Consider the following 13,550-nt stretch of genomic DNA (forward strand, 5'->3'; position numbering starts at 1 on the left):
GGAAGCCGGGTTGGGCAGTATATTAAAATAAAATAAAATAAAATGCCATAAAAGAGAGAGAGAATGCGTCCGTGTGTCGCATAGCGATGCCGCCGCCGCCCTCTCGTCGTCCTCCACCGTATCCACATATCATGTCATGTCCTAGCGGCGAGCGAGAGACTGGGGGGAGGGGAGGGGAGGGGCGAAGGCGAACTGTTTACCAGAAGCGTGGGAACGAGAGGAGGGGAGAGGGGAAGAGGAGAAGAGGAGGAGGAGGAGGAGCAGAAGAGCGAAGCCGCCCGTCTGGCTGCCCTAAAGCTGCCTATTAGCTAGCTAGGCCGGCTACGTAGGTGGCAAGGTTAGGGGGGAGGGTTAAGGAGGGTAGGGGGTAGGGTAGGTGTCCGCATGGGATGTGACGGTGCGTATTAGTGCGTATACGGAGATGTATCCATACATGGCCTACATACTTGCGAGAAAGGTTCTACGTATTCCTCTTTTTTTTTTCCTTCTCCCCTTTTTTGACAAGGGGGGAGGGGGGACCAGGCTGCTACTGTCGGCCGGCCGGCTGGCCGCCTTGCGGGGCTTCCTGTTCCTATACCTAGGTCCATAGGCACGGTATGGAGGCACGCACGTATGTACGGATGCGGGTGCGCGAGTGCAGATAATGTATCTGGGCCGGACACGTGTGATTCTGGCGCCGCTTTGACGGCAACGATAGCGACGAAGACCGAGCCGGCCTGTGGCCTCGTTGATGGGAGGAAGCGAGGGTAAGCAGGCGCGGAGATGACAACGTGGTAGAGAGAAGTAGAGAGGGAGAGAGATCGCGTGACTAACGAGAGTGGGCTTTCATACGAGAGCAGATCGTCGTAACCGCATGAGTACGTATGTATGTGGCCGCGAGGAATATCTACATGCTGCTGCTGCTGCTGCTGCTGCTGCTTCCGAATCACGATGCGCGCTGGGGGCCTAGGCGAGGGATGGGCTACGATACCCTCGACGAAGAGGATAACGGGGACGGGGACGGGGCTGATCGCTGGCGTCTACGAGTATCATACCGTACCCAGCGAGCCAGGGCCGGTGGGGGAGGGGGACTCGGCAGCTTCACTTTGCATAGCGTGTCGAGGCCAGATCGACCTAGGGATCGTTGCCTGCCTACCTACACACATACATACGTGCATACATATATGTACATAGATATACCGCGGTCGAAGCGTGGCCGCCTGCTATCAGGCTGCCAGGGCAGCGAGCGCGGGCGAGCATCTGCATACGGCGTCTACGAAGGCGTACCGTTCTAGAGAAACGGTGGCGGGCAGGTTTGGCTTCCATACATGCCTCCCGTCTGCCTGGCTGCCGGACTTGGCCGAACCCATGCCACGCGTGGGTATACGATATAGTACGGGGAGGTATAGCATACCGATATCCCCTAATTCCATCTTACGCACACGCGAGCGGTGAGTTTCCGAATGCTGGGGCCGGCGCACCCCACGCGGCGCGTAGAGAGACGAGCCCTGCCCAGTCGCACCACCACGGGAAAAGGAAGGGAGGGGGAGGGGTCTATCTCTCTCTCTCTCGATTACTGACGGCTATTCCGAGCATGTAAGTATTGTATTTGCGAGGGCAGGGCTCGTGACCCGGTCTCGTGCTCACGTCGTCGGCGTAGCATTCGGCCTGCCTGCCGTGACTAATGAGGCTGGCGAGAACCTCCTCTCTCGCCACCGCGCCACCCATTGCGGATATTAAGCACCTATGTACACATGTCTCCTGTCCTTCGGAGGGGGGAATGAAACGCCTGTTCGCAGAGCGCCGTAAGCCTACAACCCATCGCCGGCGCCGGAGGGGGAGAAAAACGCCTCGAAAAAAACAAGGGATACCCAACAGAAACGTGAAAGGAAGAGGAGAAAAAAAAAAACATTACTAACGCGGCCGTCGGGCTCGGGGGGAGGCATCGTATGTGCGAACTTTTCTCCGCTCTTACATAAACAGAGGACGCAGCGGCTGAAAGTACTCACGTCCTCCTGGCCTCATCCTCCTAGCCGCCCGCCACGCTCCCACCCGCCCCTCTCTCTCTCTCTTCCCCGGGGCGGTTTATTACTATTGCTGTCACCGTAGATGCTGTAGCAGTCCGTAGAAAACCAAGGGCGATCGCGTGGCCCCATACGATCGGGTCCCTCCTTACGAGAGGCTCGAATGATCGCATCGCGCGCAACGCGCGATCCGGCGATTACGGCGCATAGATTGGGAAGAAAGGGGGGAAGGGAAGGGGGGGGGGGGGGGGGGGGGGGTTGCCTATTTGTAAGCCTGTAAGCCGACCTGCCTGATATCTCAACCCCCATCTGACCTGGCCCTCTCCGACGGGGCGTCCGGCGCGGGATCCGGCGGCGGCAGGTGGCTGGCTCGACGGACGATACAGGAAATACGAGGGCCACGACCGAGAGCCTTCGGAGAGGGAGAGGAGGAGGGGGAGGGGGTCACGAATGAGCCATCGAGCGGAGGCGGCGAAAGGGAGGCGGCCTTCTAGGGGAATAATACGGCCTTGGGCTACCTGCCGGTTTCAGTTGCAGCCGACGGCCTCGCGCGCGCCTCGGAGTTTACGTGATGTCATATCCCGAGGCAGCAGAAGGCCACGATTCCTCCCACCTAGCGTAGCGGGCAGGGCTCGCAGAATATCCGGTGGCGATTCGCCCGTGGCTGAGTAAGAAAGGGGTAGGAAAGGGAGATACTCTCGCTAACAGCCGGACAGCTCGGCCAGACTCGTATGCGGCATGGTTGAAGCTGTCCAGACTTCTCTGCCTTGACTGCCTGGATGTGTCGATTGCTGCGTACGACTACGTGCACCGACGGGAGGGGAGGGGCGTCGCAGTCGAAGTCACCGCGGGTCGATACTGAGGTAGAGCAGGACACTATTTGCTATTGGGCTCGGATCACGTCTCCGAAGCCGCGTTCTCGCGGAGTCGAATTCGGGCCCCGCGGCTAACTCGCGAGGCCGGACTCCACGACGACTTGGCACTACGAAGAGCGGCACTTCCGCACACGTTTCCCGCAACTTCGTTGCCGCGCGGGCGGAATTCGTGCGCTCGTCACATCCGAACGCGAACAAGCGGCCTTCTCGAGGCCGTGGGACCCGTCTCCTAGCCGCCGCCGCCGCCGCCTCCGAAAGGGGGGTATAACCGACGCGCTCCCGCGCGTCCCGACCCGACAAATGGAACAAGCAAACTCTCTTTTTAATTGTTCTCCCGTCCGGAAGCCCTCCTGTTAAAACGCCATGTGAACGCCTCCCTCCCTTCCTCCCTTCCTTCCCTTTCCCTTGATAGCGCGGGTTTGCGCGGAGACTGCCCGAGAGTAGAAGACATCGTACACGGCGGGGCCCGTAGCCCCGGGCCCGGCCCACCGCCTCCCGCCCCGAGCGGCTTACTCCAGCTCCGCGATGAAGTCCTTTTGCCCCGGCGGGGCGTACGCGCGGCCGCCGCGCGGGCCCTTGTCGCTCGACACGCTGGCGCTGTGCTGGTGGCGCGGGGGCTGGGACTGGGACTGGGACTGGGGCGCCGAGTGCCGCGCCCACGTCTTGTTCACGCGCAGCGGCTCGGGCGCGAAGCCGCTGCTCCCGAGGCTCAGGCTGGGGTGGTGGCCGTACGGCGACCCGCGGCTGCCGCTGCCGTCCTCACCGAACTGCGGGCCGCTGGGCGACGTGTACGTGGGCGACGTGGAGACGGTCGGGTTCGCGAAGTGGCTCGAATGGATGCTCCCGCTGCTGTACAGGCTCGTGCCGTCGGGCGACGAGACCGTGCGGTGGTGGAAGTGGTGCTCGAGGATCGGCCGGGCGCCAGCACCGGTGCCGGTACCGCCGGCGGCTACGCCGTTGCTGTTGCTGGTAGTCGCGGTCGCAGCGGCAGCGGCAGCGGCAGCGGCGGCAGCAGCTTCGCTCGCGGCCTTGGATTTCTGCAGCAGCCGGTCGACGAGCGTCCCGTGGGCCTTCTTGAGCGTCTTCTTGACGAAGGACGACATGACGAAGTTGCACCGGAGCTCGACATCCTAGGGCCGGGGTTAGCATTGCCGTTATTTTCACCGTCGTTGTCATCGTCCGCCGCGGCAGTACGAGTTAACGTTAACGAGGAGCGTGGGGGGGATACGATGATGCGGAGAGAAGGAAGAAAGACATGGGAGCGGGGTGAGAGGAAGTAGTCATATGGCACCAAGGGAAAGGGGGAGGAGGGAGGAAAGGAAGCGGCATACTTCGCGTAGGTAGAGCCCCTGGCGCGGCGCGCCGATGCCGAGCTCGACGGGTTCGAGGGGCTCGCCGGGGAGAGTGCCGCCGAGGCTCCAGCGCTCGCGGATGTCGGTGCCCATGGGGGCGTAGCAGTGGGTCTGGACGCCGTTGGGAAGGTCGTTGAAGGCGGCGGAGTAGGTGATGTCGCCGGTGACGACGCCGCCGGGGAGGTAGGAGATCTTGTCGGTCATGCTCCACCAGACGCAGGCCTGCTCCTCGGGGGGCGCGTGCGGCGGCGGCGCGATCGGGTGCCGCTCGATCACGAGGGGGTTGAGGTCGATCATCTCCACGTGGTTGTGCAGGAACTCGATCACCACCTCCCGCGACACCCCCGCCGGCAGCGGCGAGATGGTCGTGAACGTCGACTTCTTCGACATCGCGCCGGCTTCCCGCGTCCGGTCTCCCGCGCAGACAACTACTTCAGCAAGGCCGCTCGTCCACGTCTTACTAGACGGCCGGCACGCTCGCTCGCTCGCGCGTCTCGAGTTTTGTGGTTGCCCGATGGGAGCAGAAGAGAGCGCGATGGACGCGTAGAGACGAAAACCCGACAGCCGCAGCCTTGCGAATGGCTGTCGAATGAGTAGGTACCTAGGTGACAAGGCTGAGCGCGGCAATTGACAATTAGGGTAGAAAAAGGGAGGGAAAGGGGGGGAGGGGGGTGTGTAGTGCAAGGTTTTGTGGATCGCAGCGATGGGGATGAGAATGGTGATCTGTCAGTCGTAGGTCGCTCGCGGAGGCGAGCAGAATCTCGGTTGGACGCGCAATATACGAGTAGCAGCCTCTCTATTCGAGGCTAATACGAGCTTTGCATAGGCATGCACGCTGCCTCGAGTCGCAGATTGCGCGGCGATAATAATGTTATTGACGGAGGCGGTGGTGACTATGACAATGGATGATGACGGCGGCGGCGCTCCTCGGGCACAAAGTACCCCGTTATAAGCTGACTAACCTGGCATCGACGGCCACGGGGGAGGGCGGGGAGATGAAAGAGATGCTGATGCTAATAAGGGCAAGCGAGGCCAGGGGGGAGACTCGTGGCGCTCGATGCGAGATGAGTTGGGGTGTATCCCGGGGATGCATTCGAAAATATCGCTGATGGCTGTGTTTCATGGCTGGTTGCGTCCCGGCCTAAGGAGAAGGTCGGCGGTGCTCGAAAGGGCGACGAAACAAAGATCGCCGTGCCATCGATTGGATCCCCGCAGTCGATCAGGGGAGGAGGGAGAGGGGCGCTGCGGTTGTTGGCCAGTTGTGTCCTCTCAAGGACGGCGGGAATGGCGTCGTTCTGGTCCCAAAATTAGAAACAAGGATGGGAAGAGAAAAGGAGAGCAGAAGAAATAGGGTACAATAAAATAAATACATACACACCCTATCACGGCTGCTTACTGAGCTCTAGGTAACATAACCATACCACCAACATACACCATTACGCCCACGTGTACGCATACCTCTACACACACACCTCTCTATGCATATAGCTATTATCTAGATACACATGCTACGCTATAGAGGCTTGTTGGCCCGGGTTGGTCTGCTCGTAAACGCACGGTTGGTCGAAAATAAAATAAAATAATAAAAAGGGGGCGCAGACGGGGATAAGATAAGCCAAGATCTCTTTGTCTGGATTGATCCTGGCTCAGCCCGGATGGACTATGTCCTCCTGCCAACATCGCCAATCTCCTTTTCCCCCTGCCGCTATGTCCTTGGTAACGCGGAATTCGTTCGGATCCGATGGCCTTCACCGAATTGGCTCGTAGCCGTTCCGATGTTACATGCACATGCATTTCTACATCTATATATAGGTATCTATAGGTATGTATATATATATATATATATATATATCCATCTATCTATACATATACAACTGCAGGTAGGCAGGGCAGGACCTATATTAGACAAATAACTATAGGCATAGTTATACCCCGTCTGGCGACGGCCTAGCATCCGACTTGTCCCCCCACCAAGCCGGTCAGATCTGGCTGCACCACCGCGCGAGAAATCCCGGCAGCTCGCGGGCCGCCGGGATCTCCTCTAGCGCGACCTCGAGCTTCCACATCTTGCCCTCCAGCCCGCCGTGCACCGCGCTGCTCCTCCCGCCCACGCCGGCCGGGAGCAGCAGGCCGAGTAGCACCAGACGCTCCCACGCCACCGCCGCCACCGCCCGGCCCCAGGTCCGCGCGCCCGCCCCGAGCGCCAGCATGCCCGACGCGGTCGACTGCACCCGCTGCTTGCCCATCTGCGAGCTGTATTCGTCGTACGCCATGGCGAAGTTGACCGTGTCCGTGTGCGCGATGATGTCGAGGCGCGCCGCCGAGATGAGCAGCGACAGCTCCAGGTCCGAGAGCGCCTCGATCAGGTGGAGTTTCGACCCCGGAGGCTCGAGCGAGACGCATCCCGCCGAGGACGACGAGGGTATCGACAGGTCCAACGACGAGGCGGATAGCACTGAGAGCGGTAGGATGCACGACGTGAGGAATCCCGGCACCGATTTGGTCGTGTAGTAATGGAACTCTAGGTGGTCTTCGAATTTCTGCGTCTTGCGTAAGGCCTGTAGTGCGTCAGTCAAAAGTTCGCAAGCGGCTTCGGGTAGGGCGGGGGCGAGCATTACCTCGATCTTCTTGTCCCAATAGTCCCGGAACTCGTAAAAGCCCTCGAGGTCGGTGTCGAAACCCTCAGACTCGAGGTCCTCCTCGTCGACCGAGAGCCCCTGCTTGCAGACGTCCCAGTAGGCCGCCAGCGTCTTGGGGAGAGACATATAGACGTATCGGTGGCTGAACCGACTCTTCACCCTCTTTTCTAGGCTCTCGACGACGTCGATTCTGGTAGTCAACCCCAGCACCGCAATCGGCGCCTTCCTCGCCTGGGCTACGTCGAACAAGTTGTATAAGAGAGTTTGCCGGGCGTGTGTCGCGAACAGGTCGAACTCATCGATGATGAAGACGACCGACTTGGACGTCACGCCGTCCTCAGCTCCCATGATCTCCGCGGGATGCGACAAGAGCGCTAGTAGCGAGGCCATCGTATCAGCGTAATTGCTGGTCTAGATCGAATTAGCTTCTAATCTGCCCGGCCTTGCTGTATATCTGTATAGTCGTACCTTGTTTACTAGCTCGTCTTCAAGGTCCATCTCCTTGCCGAGTTGACGCCATATCTCCTTAAGAGCTAGCTTGTCATCGGTATGGATGAACCCATTGAGGCGTACCACGTGGAACTCATCTTGGTGATCAGCTTTGAGATTGGAAATGACTTCCTCGATCAACTGAGAGAATATTTAGCCATATGCAGCGGGAAGGGGGGAGTGGCTGGCATAATTCTTACCGTGGTCTTGCCACAACCTCTCGCGCCTATGATCATCATCGAATTGCCCTCTCCAGCCAAGACGGTTTGCTCCACAAGCTGAAAGGTCTTGTCGTAAGCCTCAGTCTGGCCCCGGAGCTTAATGCGACGATTTCCTGAGCAGCGGTCCAGCAGCACACGCTGCGTACGCCGGAGATGCTCTTCCAAATTCGGTATACTAGGGATTTCGGGGGACTTGGCCACGCCAGTCTGTTTCTTCGGGGTCGTTTTTGCGCCCAGCAATACATCATCCTGAGAGCAACTCCTGCAAAACCAATCGTCGTCCGGGATGACGGGTATGTTATAGCACTTTTGGTGCACGGCCATGTTGCAATTCTCGCAGAAAACGATCTCGTTCGGAGGTTCGGAGTCAGGCTTGGAACAGATGGCACAAACTTCGTCGTCTTCATACTCGCCCGTCCCCGCCCCCTCTTCTTCGGGAGACCCGTCGTCAATCCCAGCACCCACGGCTTTCTGCAGCTCGGAGTCCGCATCTTCTGGCGGTATGTCCTCGAAGAAAACCTCATTCTCCTTCTCGAGTCCTCCTTCATTAAAAGCGACGGTCTTCCGCGGTCGGCCGGCATTCCGCTTCTTCGGCGTCAATATGCCCTTCAAGCTCGTGGTCTTCGCTACCGGCGACCTGTTTGCGTCGGCTCTGGTGGCGAGCGCGTTTGGGGGCCTTCCCTTTCGTTTTGGCGTTGCTTTCTGACTCGTTTCGTCTTCGACCAGCTCGACTTGTTTTGGCGTTTTTCGTGACTCTAGTAATCGTTCGCTGACGCTTTTCCTCGAAGATGCGACTGGCATCGCGGCCGGTCCATTTCTCCCAGATGGTGTTGGTTGGATATTGGCTTGACCCCCGGCGGTTTGACCCTGGCTATTATCGGCCTCCCCTTTGGAACCCCGGGCCTTGGAGGCACTCTTATCAAAAGAGCCTGTAGACGGGCGTGCCTTCTTGCTCGGTGGCCTTATGCCTAGCTTCTTGTGTTTTATAGGGAGGCTTTGCAACTTCTTGATTTCCAACTCGTCAGCACTCGAAGATCCGGGTACATCGTAGGCGTCGTCCTTGCCTATCGGCTTCGTCTGGGCAGATTGAGGATGGCTAGCGCTCTTAGCTGTAGTTGGTTTGGTTGATCGCAGAGCGTTGCGGTGGGCGGTAGAAATGGCCGAGAGGCCCTTTGGAGTAGACGGGGAGGAGTTAATGCTCGCGAGACCGTTGAGACGACGCCGCTTAGCGGTAGCAGCTATACTCGGCGAGGCTATTGGGGATGAGTCTGGCTCGTCTTGGAGTCGAGCTCGCTTTCGACGTGCGGAGCCAAGTTTAGCTTGATCAGGAGTTTTGTTGGTGGCCATGCTAATATGTTCTCGTTGATCCCGTGTATATTGGGTCTTCTCTATGTTGAGAAAGGGAGGAATTGAGACGCCCTATACAAGCTAACAAGGCCAATGGATTGTAGCCGTGTCGTAGTAGCGTAGCATCGGCTCGCGGTCAACAGTTATTAGTTTAGGACGGAATAAGCTAAGTACATGGATAGGTTCGGTGGAAAAATAACCAGAGCTGCCCGGGAAAAAAAACGCGACGACGCGCTGGGCCTCGATCAATTTACGCGCCAGCGGTGGGGCGACAGTATTAGGTAATATGTATGGTGGATGTGGGGCGCCTCATTATCTTGATATCACTCGATAACATGTAACAACATTATTTCCTAGCATTCAACAATCCAGAACGAGTCCAAATGACCAACTGCATCCAGACAACCGCGAATACGCACATTTTCAATTCCTTACATATCTGGGCATTCGATAGCCTATACCGACAGACCCCTATAGAGTATACCTTTGTTTCCACCATAATGGCTAGTGAAGAAGAGAAGTTGTCCTCCCCTAAGCCCTCGTCTTCTCATGAGCATTCTTCGTATAGAGCTACCTTGACACCTTGGCTCGGCTTCCCGACAATCTCTGCTTCGTGTAGCTGCGCGTGCCAATCTCCGCGATACTCCAGACGGTCGTACTTCTGTAGGATTCTTACCACTAGATATCACAAGCGAGGTATCAGCACCTTTCCTGTCCGTCACAACGAAACTGCCGGGTCTCCTTACTGCAGTACGCCATCTCGGTCATGGCGAAATTTTGGCCCACACAGATTCGGGGTCCGCCGTTGAAGGGCACATACTGCCACGGCTTCGGCCTCCAGTTCTCCCATCTCTCGGGCGAGAAGACGGCCGGGTCCTCGAACGTCTCTGACGTCGGCGGGTACAGATCCTTGCGCCGTTGCATAGCGAGCACGCTATAGATGACCATGTCGCCCTTTGCTACGAAAAGAGGTGGCTGGCCCGGCGTGGATGGGAGTGTCGTATCCTCGAGCGCGGCTCGCAGGTTATACGGCACCGCCGGGTAGAGCCTCAAGGTCTCGTTCAGGGTGTAACGCATGTACGCCATCTCCTTAATATCCTCGTATGTCGGGGTTCGCGTTCGGCCGACGAAGGCAAGGACCTCGTCCCGCAACTTCTTGTATTTGTCCGGGAAGTGAGACAGCTCGTAGAACGCCCAGGACAACGTTGCCGCCGTCGTGTCCCGCCCCGCTAGGAGGACCGCGATGATCTGGTCGCGGAGGGCCCGGCGATTGCGAGTATAGCGGGCGATGCTATACAGAAACGTAAAGTGCTTGTCGGAGTTCGATAGCTTCTCGAGCTCGTCTTGCGGCAAGGCCATTGCCTGCTCGATGTAAGGCATTATGAATCGGTCAATGGCCTGGATTCCACGATTGTAGCGGCCCTGGGGAACGAAGAGTTTGAACGGTCTACACGCCACAATTAGTCACGATGCCATCGATTGTTTGGTAGAACCAGGCTCAGGGTCAGTTTTGCTGTACCCAACTGTCGTGAGCATCATCTGGATTCTCTGGACGTCGCTAAACGCTCCCGCAAATTCGTTCCGGGGGCTTAGTTGGGTTAGCCACCGACATCAGCAACATGTAGGATTGCTTATATATTTTGAGGAAGCGTTACGTACTTGTCTAAGCTATCGACACTGGCCCCGAGAAGAAAGTCCGTCGTGACATCAAGAGTCATCCGGTACAGGAGATCCATGATATCGACCGTCTTTCCCGAGGACGGAAGCTTGGAAAGAAACGCAGAGGCCCCTTTCTCGAACGTCTCTAGGTCACTAATCCTGTCCTTGACGAACATTGGCCTAATCAGGCCACCACTATCGTGCCAGAGCTAGCCATCCGTCGTAAAAATGCTATCGCCCAGGAATGGTCGCCACGAATCATGGAACCGCCGTCCCTTGCCGAAATCCGAAAACTGCGTCGTCAGCACCACCTTTATATGCTCTGGGTCCCTAGTGAGTAGGTATCTTCCCCATGGCATCGCTGAAACCCCTACACAGTTGGGGCACTCGGGGGTTGCAGCGTCGTAGAGACCATTGAAGAAATCCAGAAGCCGATTCCTCGTCTGCGCCTTGGCCGCGGAAAAGAACCATATGGAAGCTTTCAGTGTTGTTTCACCAAGTCAGGAAGGTTTCTTCAGCCAGCAAAATCATTTCCATGTTCCTCTCTCGAGACTCAGCTTACCAGTCAAAGGGTTGCCCGCAACGCTGGGCGCGCGGGTTGCGCCTATCTTACGTATGTGAACCTCAAGCCTCATCCATTGCGTCATAAGACAGGCCGAGGCGCCCACCAGCAATACCGCACAGGCAATGGCAAGAGGTTCAGCTGACAGTTGAGCCAGCATCGTGATCGATATGGATAGGAGACACGGTGCACCGACGATGATTATAACATTTGCAGGCCAGAGGGGTCAGTAAATCACGTTCGAAGTTGATACAATCATGTTAACCTTGGCTTCAAGACCTAATCACAATATAGATTACCCCGACAAGGGGGGTTTCGGAAATGGTTGCTCTCGGTTGGTATCAGGGGGTATATTAACTACATATGTAGAGTTCAGAACCTGCAGGATAAGCACTTGGCCTGACAAGTAGTAAGTACATGCCCGTCCATCGGCGATCATCCCTAAAAGCTGAGCGTGTCCAGCGATGTCGAAAGTAACGTCACTCGTATCCATGTAATGCCTTGCCGATTCTGCCTTCTCCAACCCTCCAGTACCTCAGGTTCCTCCACCCCCATGTCTCCTCCACGACATTAATGCTGGACGATAGCATTACAGGGCCAACTCGGACCATTGAAACATGGTCCTCTGGTACCGGGGCAACTGCTCTGCCGCCATGTAGATGACGTAGTTTTGGTCGATGGCGGAGAGGCTCACGTCTGGGAGCTGTTGGGCAGACCGCCGACGGCGGCAGCACGTCGACAGCGCCTCCCAGCGCTTCAGAACCACCTGGTCCACCGGTGCCAGCAAGGGCCACCATGACCCGACGTCGCTGAAGTAGCCCGACGCGTACGACTCGGTGAGGCAGTCGTATACGCCTCTGTGGCATAAGGCGTCGAGCGATTCGCTGACGGCGCGAACGTCGCGACTGCGCAGGACGAAGAAGTGCTGCTCCCATTCGGAGGCCGGGTGCTGGTTGTGGTTGTGACGATTATTATGTTGCGGCCCCTGCTGGGCGAAATAGGCGTCCATCTCCGCCAGCAGCGCGCGGATGACGCTGGCGCGGTGAGGCGAGACGGTGCCGATCCAGGTGTCGAAGATCTTCTTCGACATGTAGGCCTCGGCCTCGTAGGGGTCCATGCCGGCGACGCTGATGGGCGGCTCCTTCTGGAGCTGGTCGAGGACCCCGGAGCTCGCCGGGATGAAGGGCGGCAGGTGGTTCGCGACGCGGCCGCAGACGGCCCGCTGCAGCGCGAAGCGCAGGAGCGCGAGGGAGCCGGCCCAGATCGGGTGCGCCATAAGGTCGCTGAGGTCGCGCAGGACCGGGTCATGCTCCCTGGCGTTGACGCGCAGGCCCCAGGTGAAGAGGTCGTAAGGGTTTGAGTAGAAGATATCGATGGAGGTTTTCCAGAATTTCTGGAGGAAGAAGAGATTGTCAACTCTGGCATCGGCCAGAAAATTGTCATCAGGCTCCCACGTGAGGCCCCCATTGACTGTGGCTAGCTGGTGCTCGATGTTTGCAGCTCGAATTGTCGTCGGGTCGATGAAGGGATCGTCAGGGTTATAGACCAGTGGCACAGTTAGACCAGATCGTCGAATCTGGCCGGAGACATGGACTGGGCTCGAGAGGGCCGAAGCAGGGGTGTCAAGCAACATGGCTGAGCCGGAGGTAACGCCATTTTTGTCACCGTCCTGGTCGCTGTTAACCCGGGGGCCTCCCGGATTAGCCCAATGGTATTGGACCTGGCCTAACGGCATTTCGCCCTGGCGGTTAGGGGACGACATGTTGGTAGTTGATGCTGGGAGTACAGTCTGTATCTTTTGTGCTACGTTTTAAATTTTTTCTTCTGAGCTGCTTGCGTTTCGTTGATGGATATTGATATATCCTATTTGCCTTACTTGGGCTCTATGAGGATGCTGTCAAGTCCTCCTGTATGATTCTGATCAGTTTGGGTAGCGGCAGTGAGGTTGAGAAGATGCGTACGACGAGAGGCGTATGAGTTGGCATGTAAGGTGTCAAAGGAGGGTATTATGCTGGAGAGATCTTGCCAGAACCCGTAATGGGAGTGCGCATCAGAGGCTAAAAAGTTTGCGTCAAAGTGTAGGAGACAGAGGCTTGCAGGTTAAGGAGGGTTGTAGAAGTGAGAAGTTGAAGGGGGCATGGGATCTTATATAGGCCATAGGAGAAGACGAACAACAACTAAACAACCAAGTTAAGGGTCTGGCTTGGGTGAATCGATGGTGAGTTGCTGTGTAAAATGATCATAGGTGCTGGGTGATTAGCACCCGAGTTGTCACACACTAATAATGAATAGGACTTGAGTGTGGTGAGCGTGCCTTGCTTAATAGGCATCTAGATTCTGCCATCTGTTAACAAGGTAACGGTTGATATTCACCACAGCTAGTTACATGTAACTTTGGGCAAG

The 13,550-nt window shown here is 57.3% G+C and overlaps 5 protein-coding genes across 5 annotated transcripts; 1 reads left to right on the forward strand and 4 right to left on the reverse strand.

The window, feature by feature from the left end:
• Nucleotides 1-726: 726 nt before the first annotated feature.
• Nucleotides 727-1,468, forward strand: GGS23DRAFT_20511 (uncharacterized protein). Its single transcript, XM_051511823.1, has one exon. The coding sequence runs from the start codon at nucleotides 864-866 to the stop codon at nucleotides 1,272-1,274; it is 411 nt and encodes a 136-aa protein (XP_051376995.1). The 5' UTR covers nucleotides 727-863; the 3' UTR covers nucleotides 1,275-1,468.
• Nucleotides 1,469-3,387: 1,919 nt separating this feature from the next.
• Nucleotides 3,388-4,620, reverse strand: GGS23DRAFT_592072 (uncharacterized protein; the record flags this gene model as incomplete). Its single annotated transcript, XM_051517828.1, has 2 exons — nucleotides 3,388-4,008; nucleotides 4,210-4,620. The coding sequence occupies 2 exons, from the start codon at nucleotides 4,618-4,620 to the stop codon at nucleotides 3,388-3,390; spliced, it is 1,032 nt and encodes a 343-aa protein (XP_051376996.1).
• Nucleotides 4,621-6,060: 1,440 nt separating this feature from the next.
• Nucleotides 6,061-9,126, reverse strand: GGS23DRAFT_544789 (origin recognition complex subunit 4 C-terminus-domain-containing protein). The gene is made up of 4 exons (XM_051514940.1): nucleotides 7,559-9,126; nucleotides 7,338-7,499; nucleotides 6,849-7,280; nucleotides 6,061-6,788 (listed from the first exon to the last, which is right to left on the reverse strand). The coding sequence occupies exons 1-4, from the start codon at nucleotides 8,924-8,926 to the stop codon at nucleotides 6,210-6,212; spliced, it is 2,541 nt and encodes an 846-aa protein (XP_051376997.1). The 5' UTR covers nucleotides 8,927-9,126; the 3' UTR covers nucleotides 6,061-6,209.
• Nucleotides 9,127-9,473: 347 nt separating this feature from the next.
• GGS23DRAFT_602128 (cytochrome P450 monooxygenase CYP539B5) lies at nucleotides 9,474-11,307 on the reverse strand (the record flags this gene model as incomplete). Its single annotated transcript, XM_051519285.1, has 6 exons — nucleotides 9,474-9,604; nucleotides 9,673-10,373; nucleotides 10,446-10,514; nucleotides 10,586-10,780; nucleotides 10,853-11,063; nucleotides 11,148-11,307. The coding sequence occupies 6 exons, from the start codon at nucleotides 11,305-11,307 to the stop codon at nucleotides 9,474-9,476; spliced, it is 1,467 nt and encodes a 488-aa protein (XP_051376998.1).
• A 269-nt stretch (nucleotides 11,308-11,576) lies between these two features.
• On the reverse strand, nucleotides 11,577-13,440 carry GGS23DRAFT_544799 (uncharacterized protein). Its single transcript, XM_051514941.1, has one exon. The coding sequence runs from the start codon at nucleotides 12,907-12,909 to the stop codon at nucleotides 11,737-11,739; it is 1,173 nt and encodes a 390-aa protein (XP_051376999.1). The 5' UTR covers nucleotides 12,910-13,440; the 3' UTR covers nucleotides 11,577-11,736.
• Between the last annotated feature and the right edge of the window lie 110 nt (nucleotides 13,441-13,550).

Source organism: Durotheca rogersii (genome assembly GCF_024521655.1).
Source record: "Durotheca rogersii strain YMJ 92031201 chromosome Unknown GGS23scaffold_1, whole genome shotgun sequence".
NCBI lineage: Eukaryota > Fungi > Ascomycota > Sordariomycetes > Xylariales > Xylariaceae > Durotheca > Durotheca rogersii.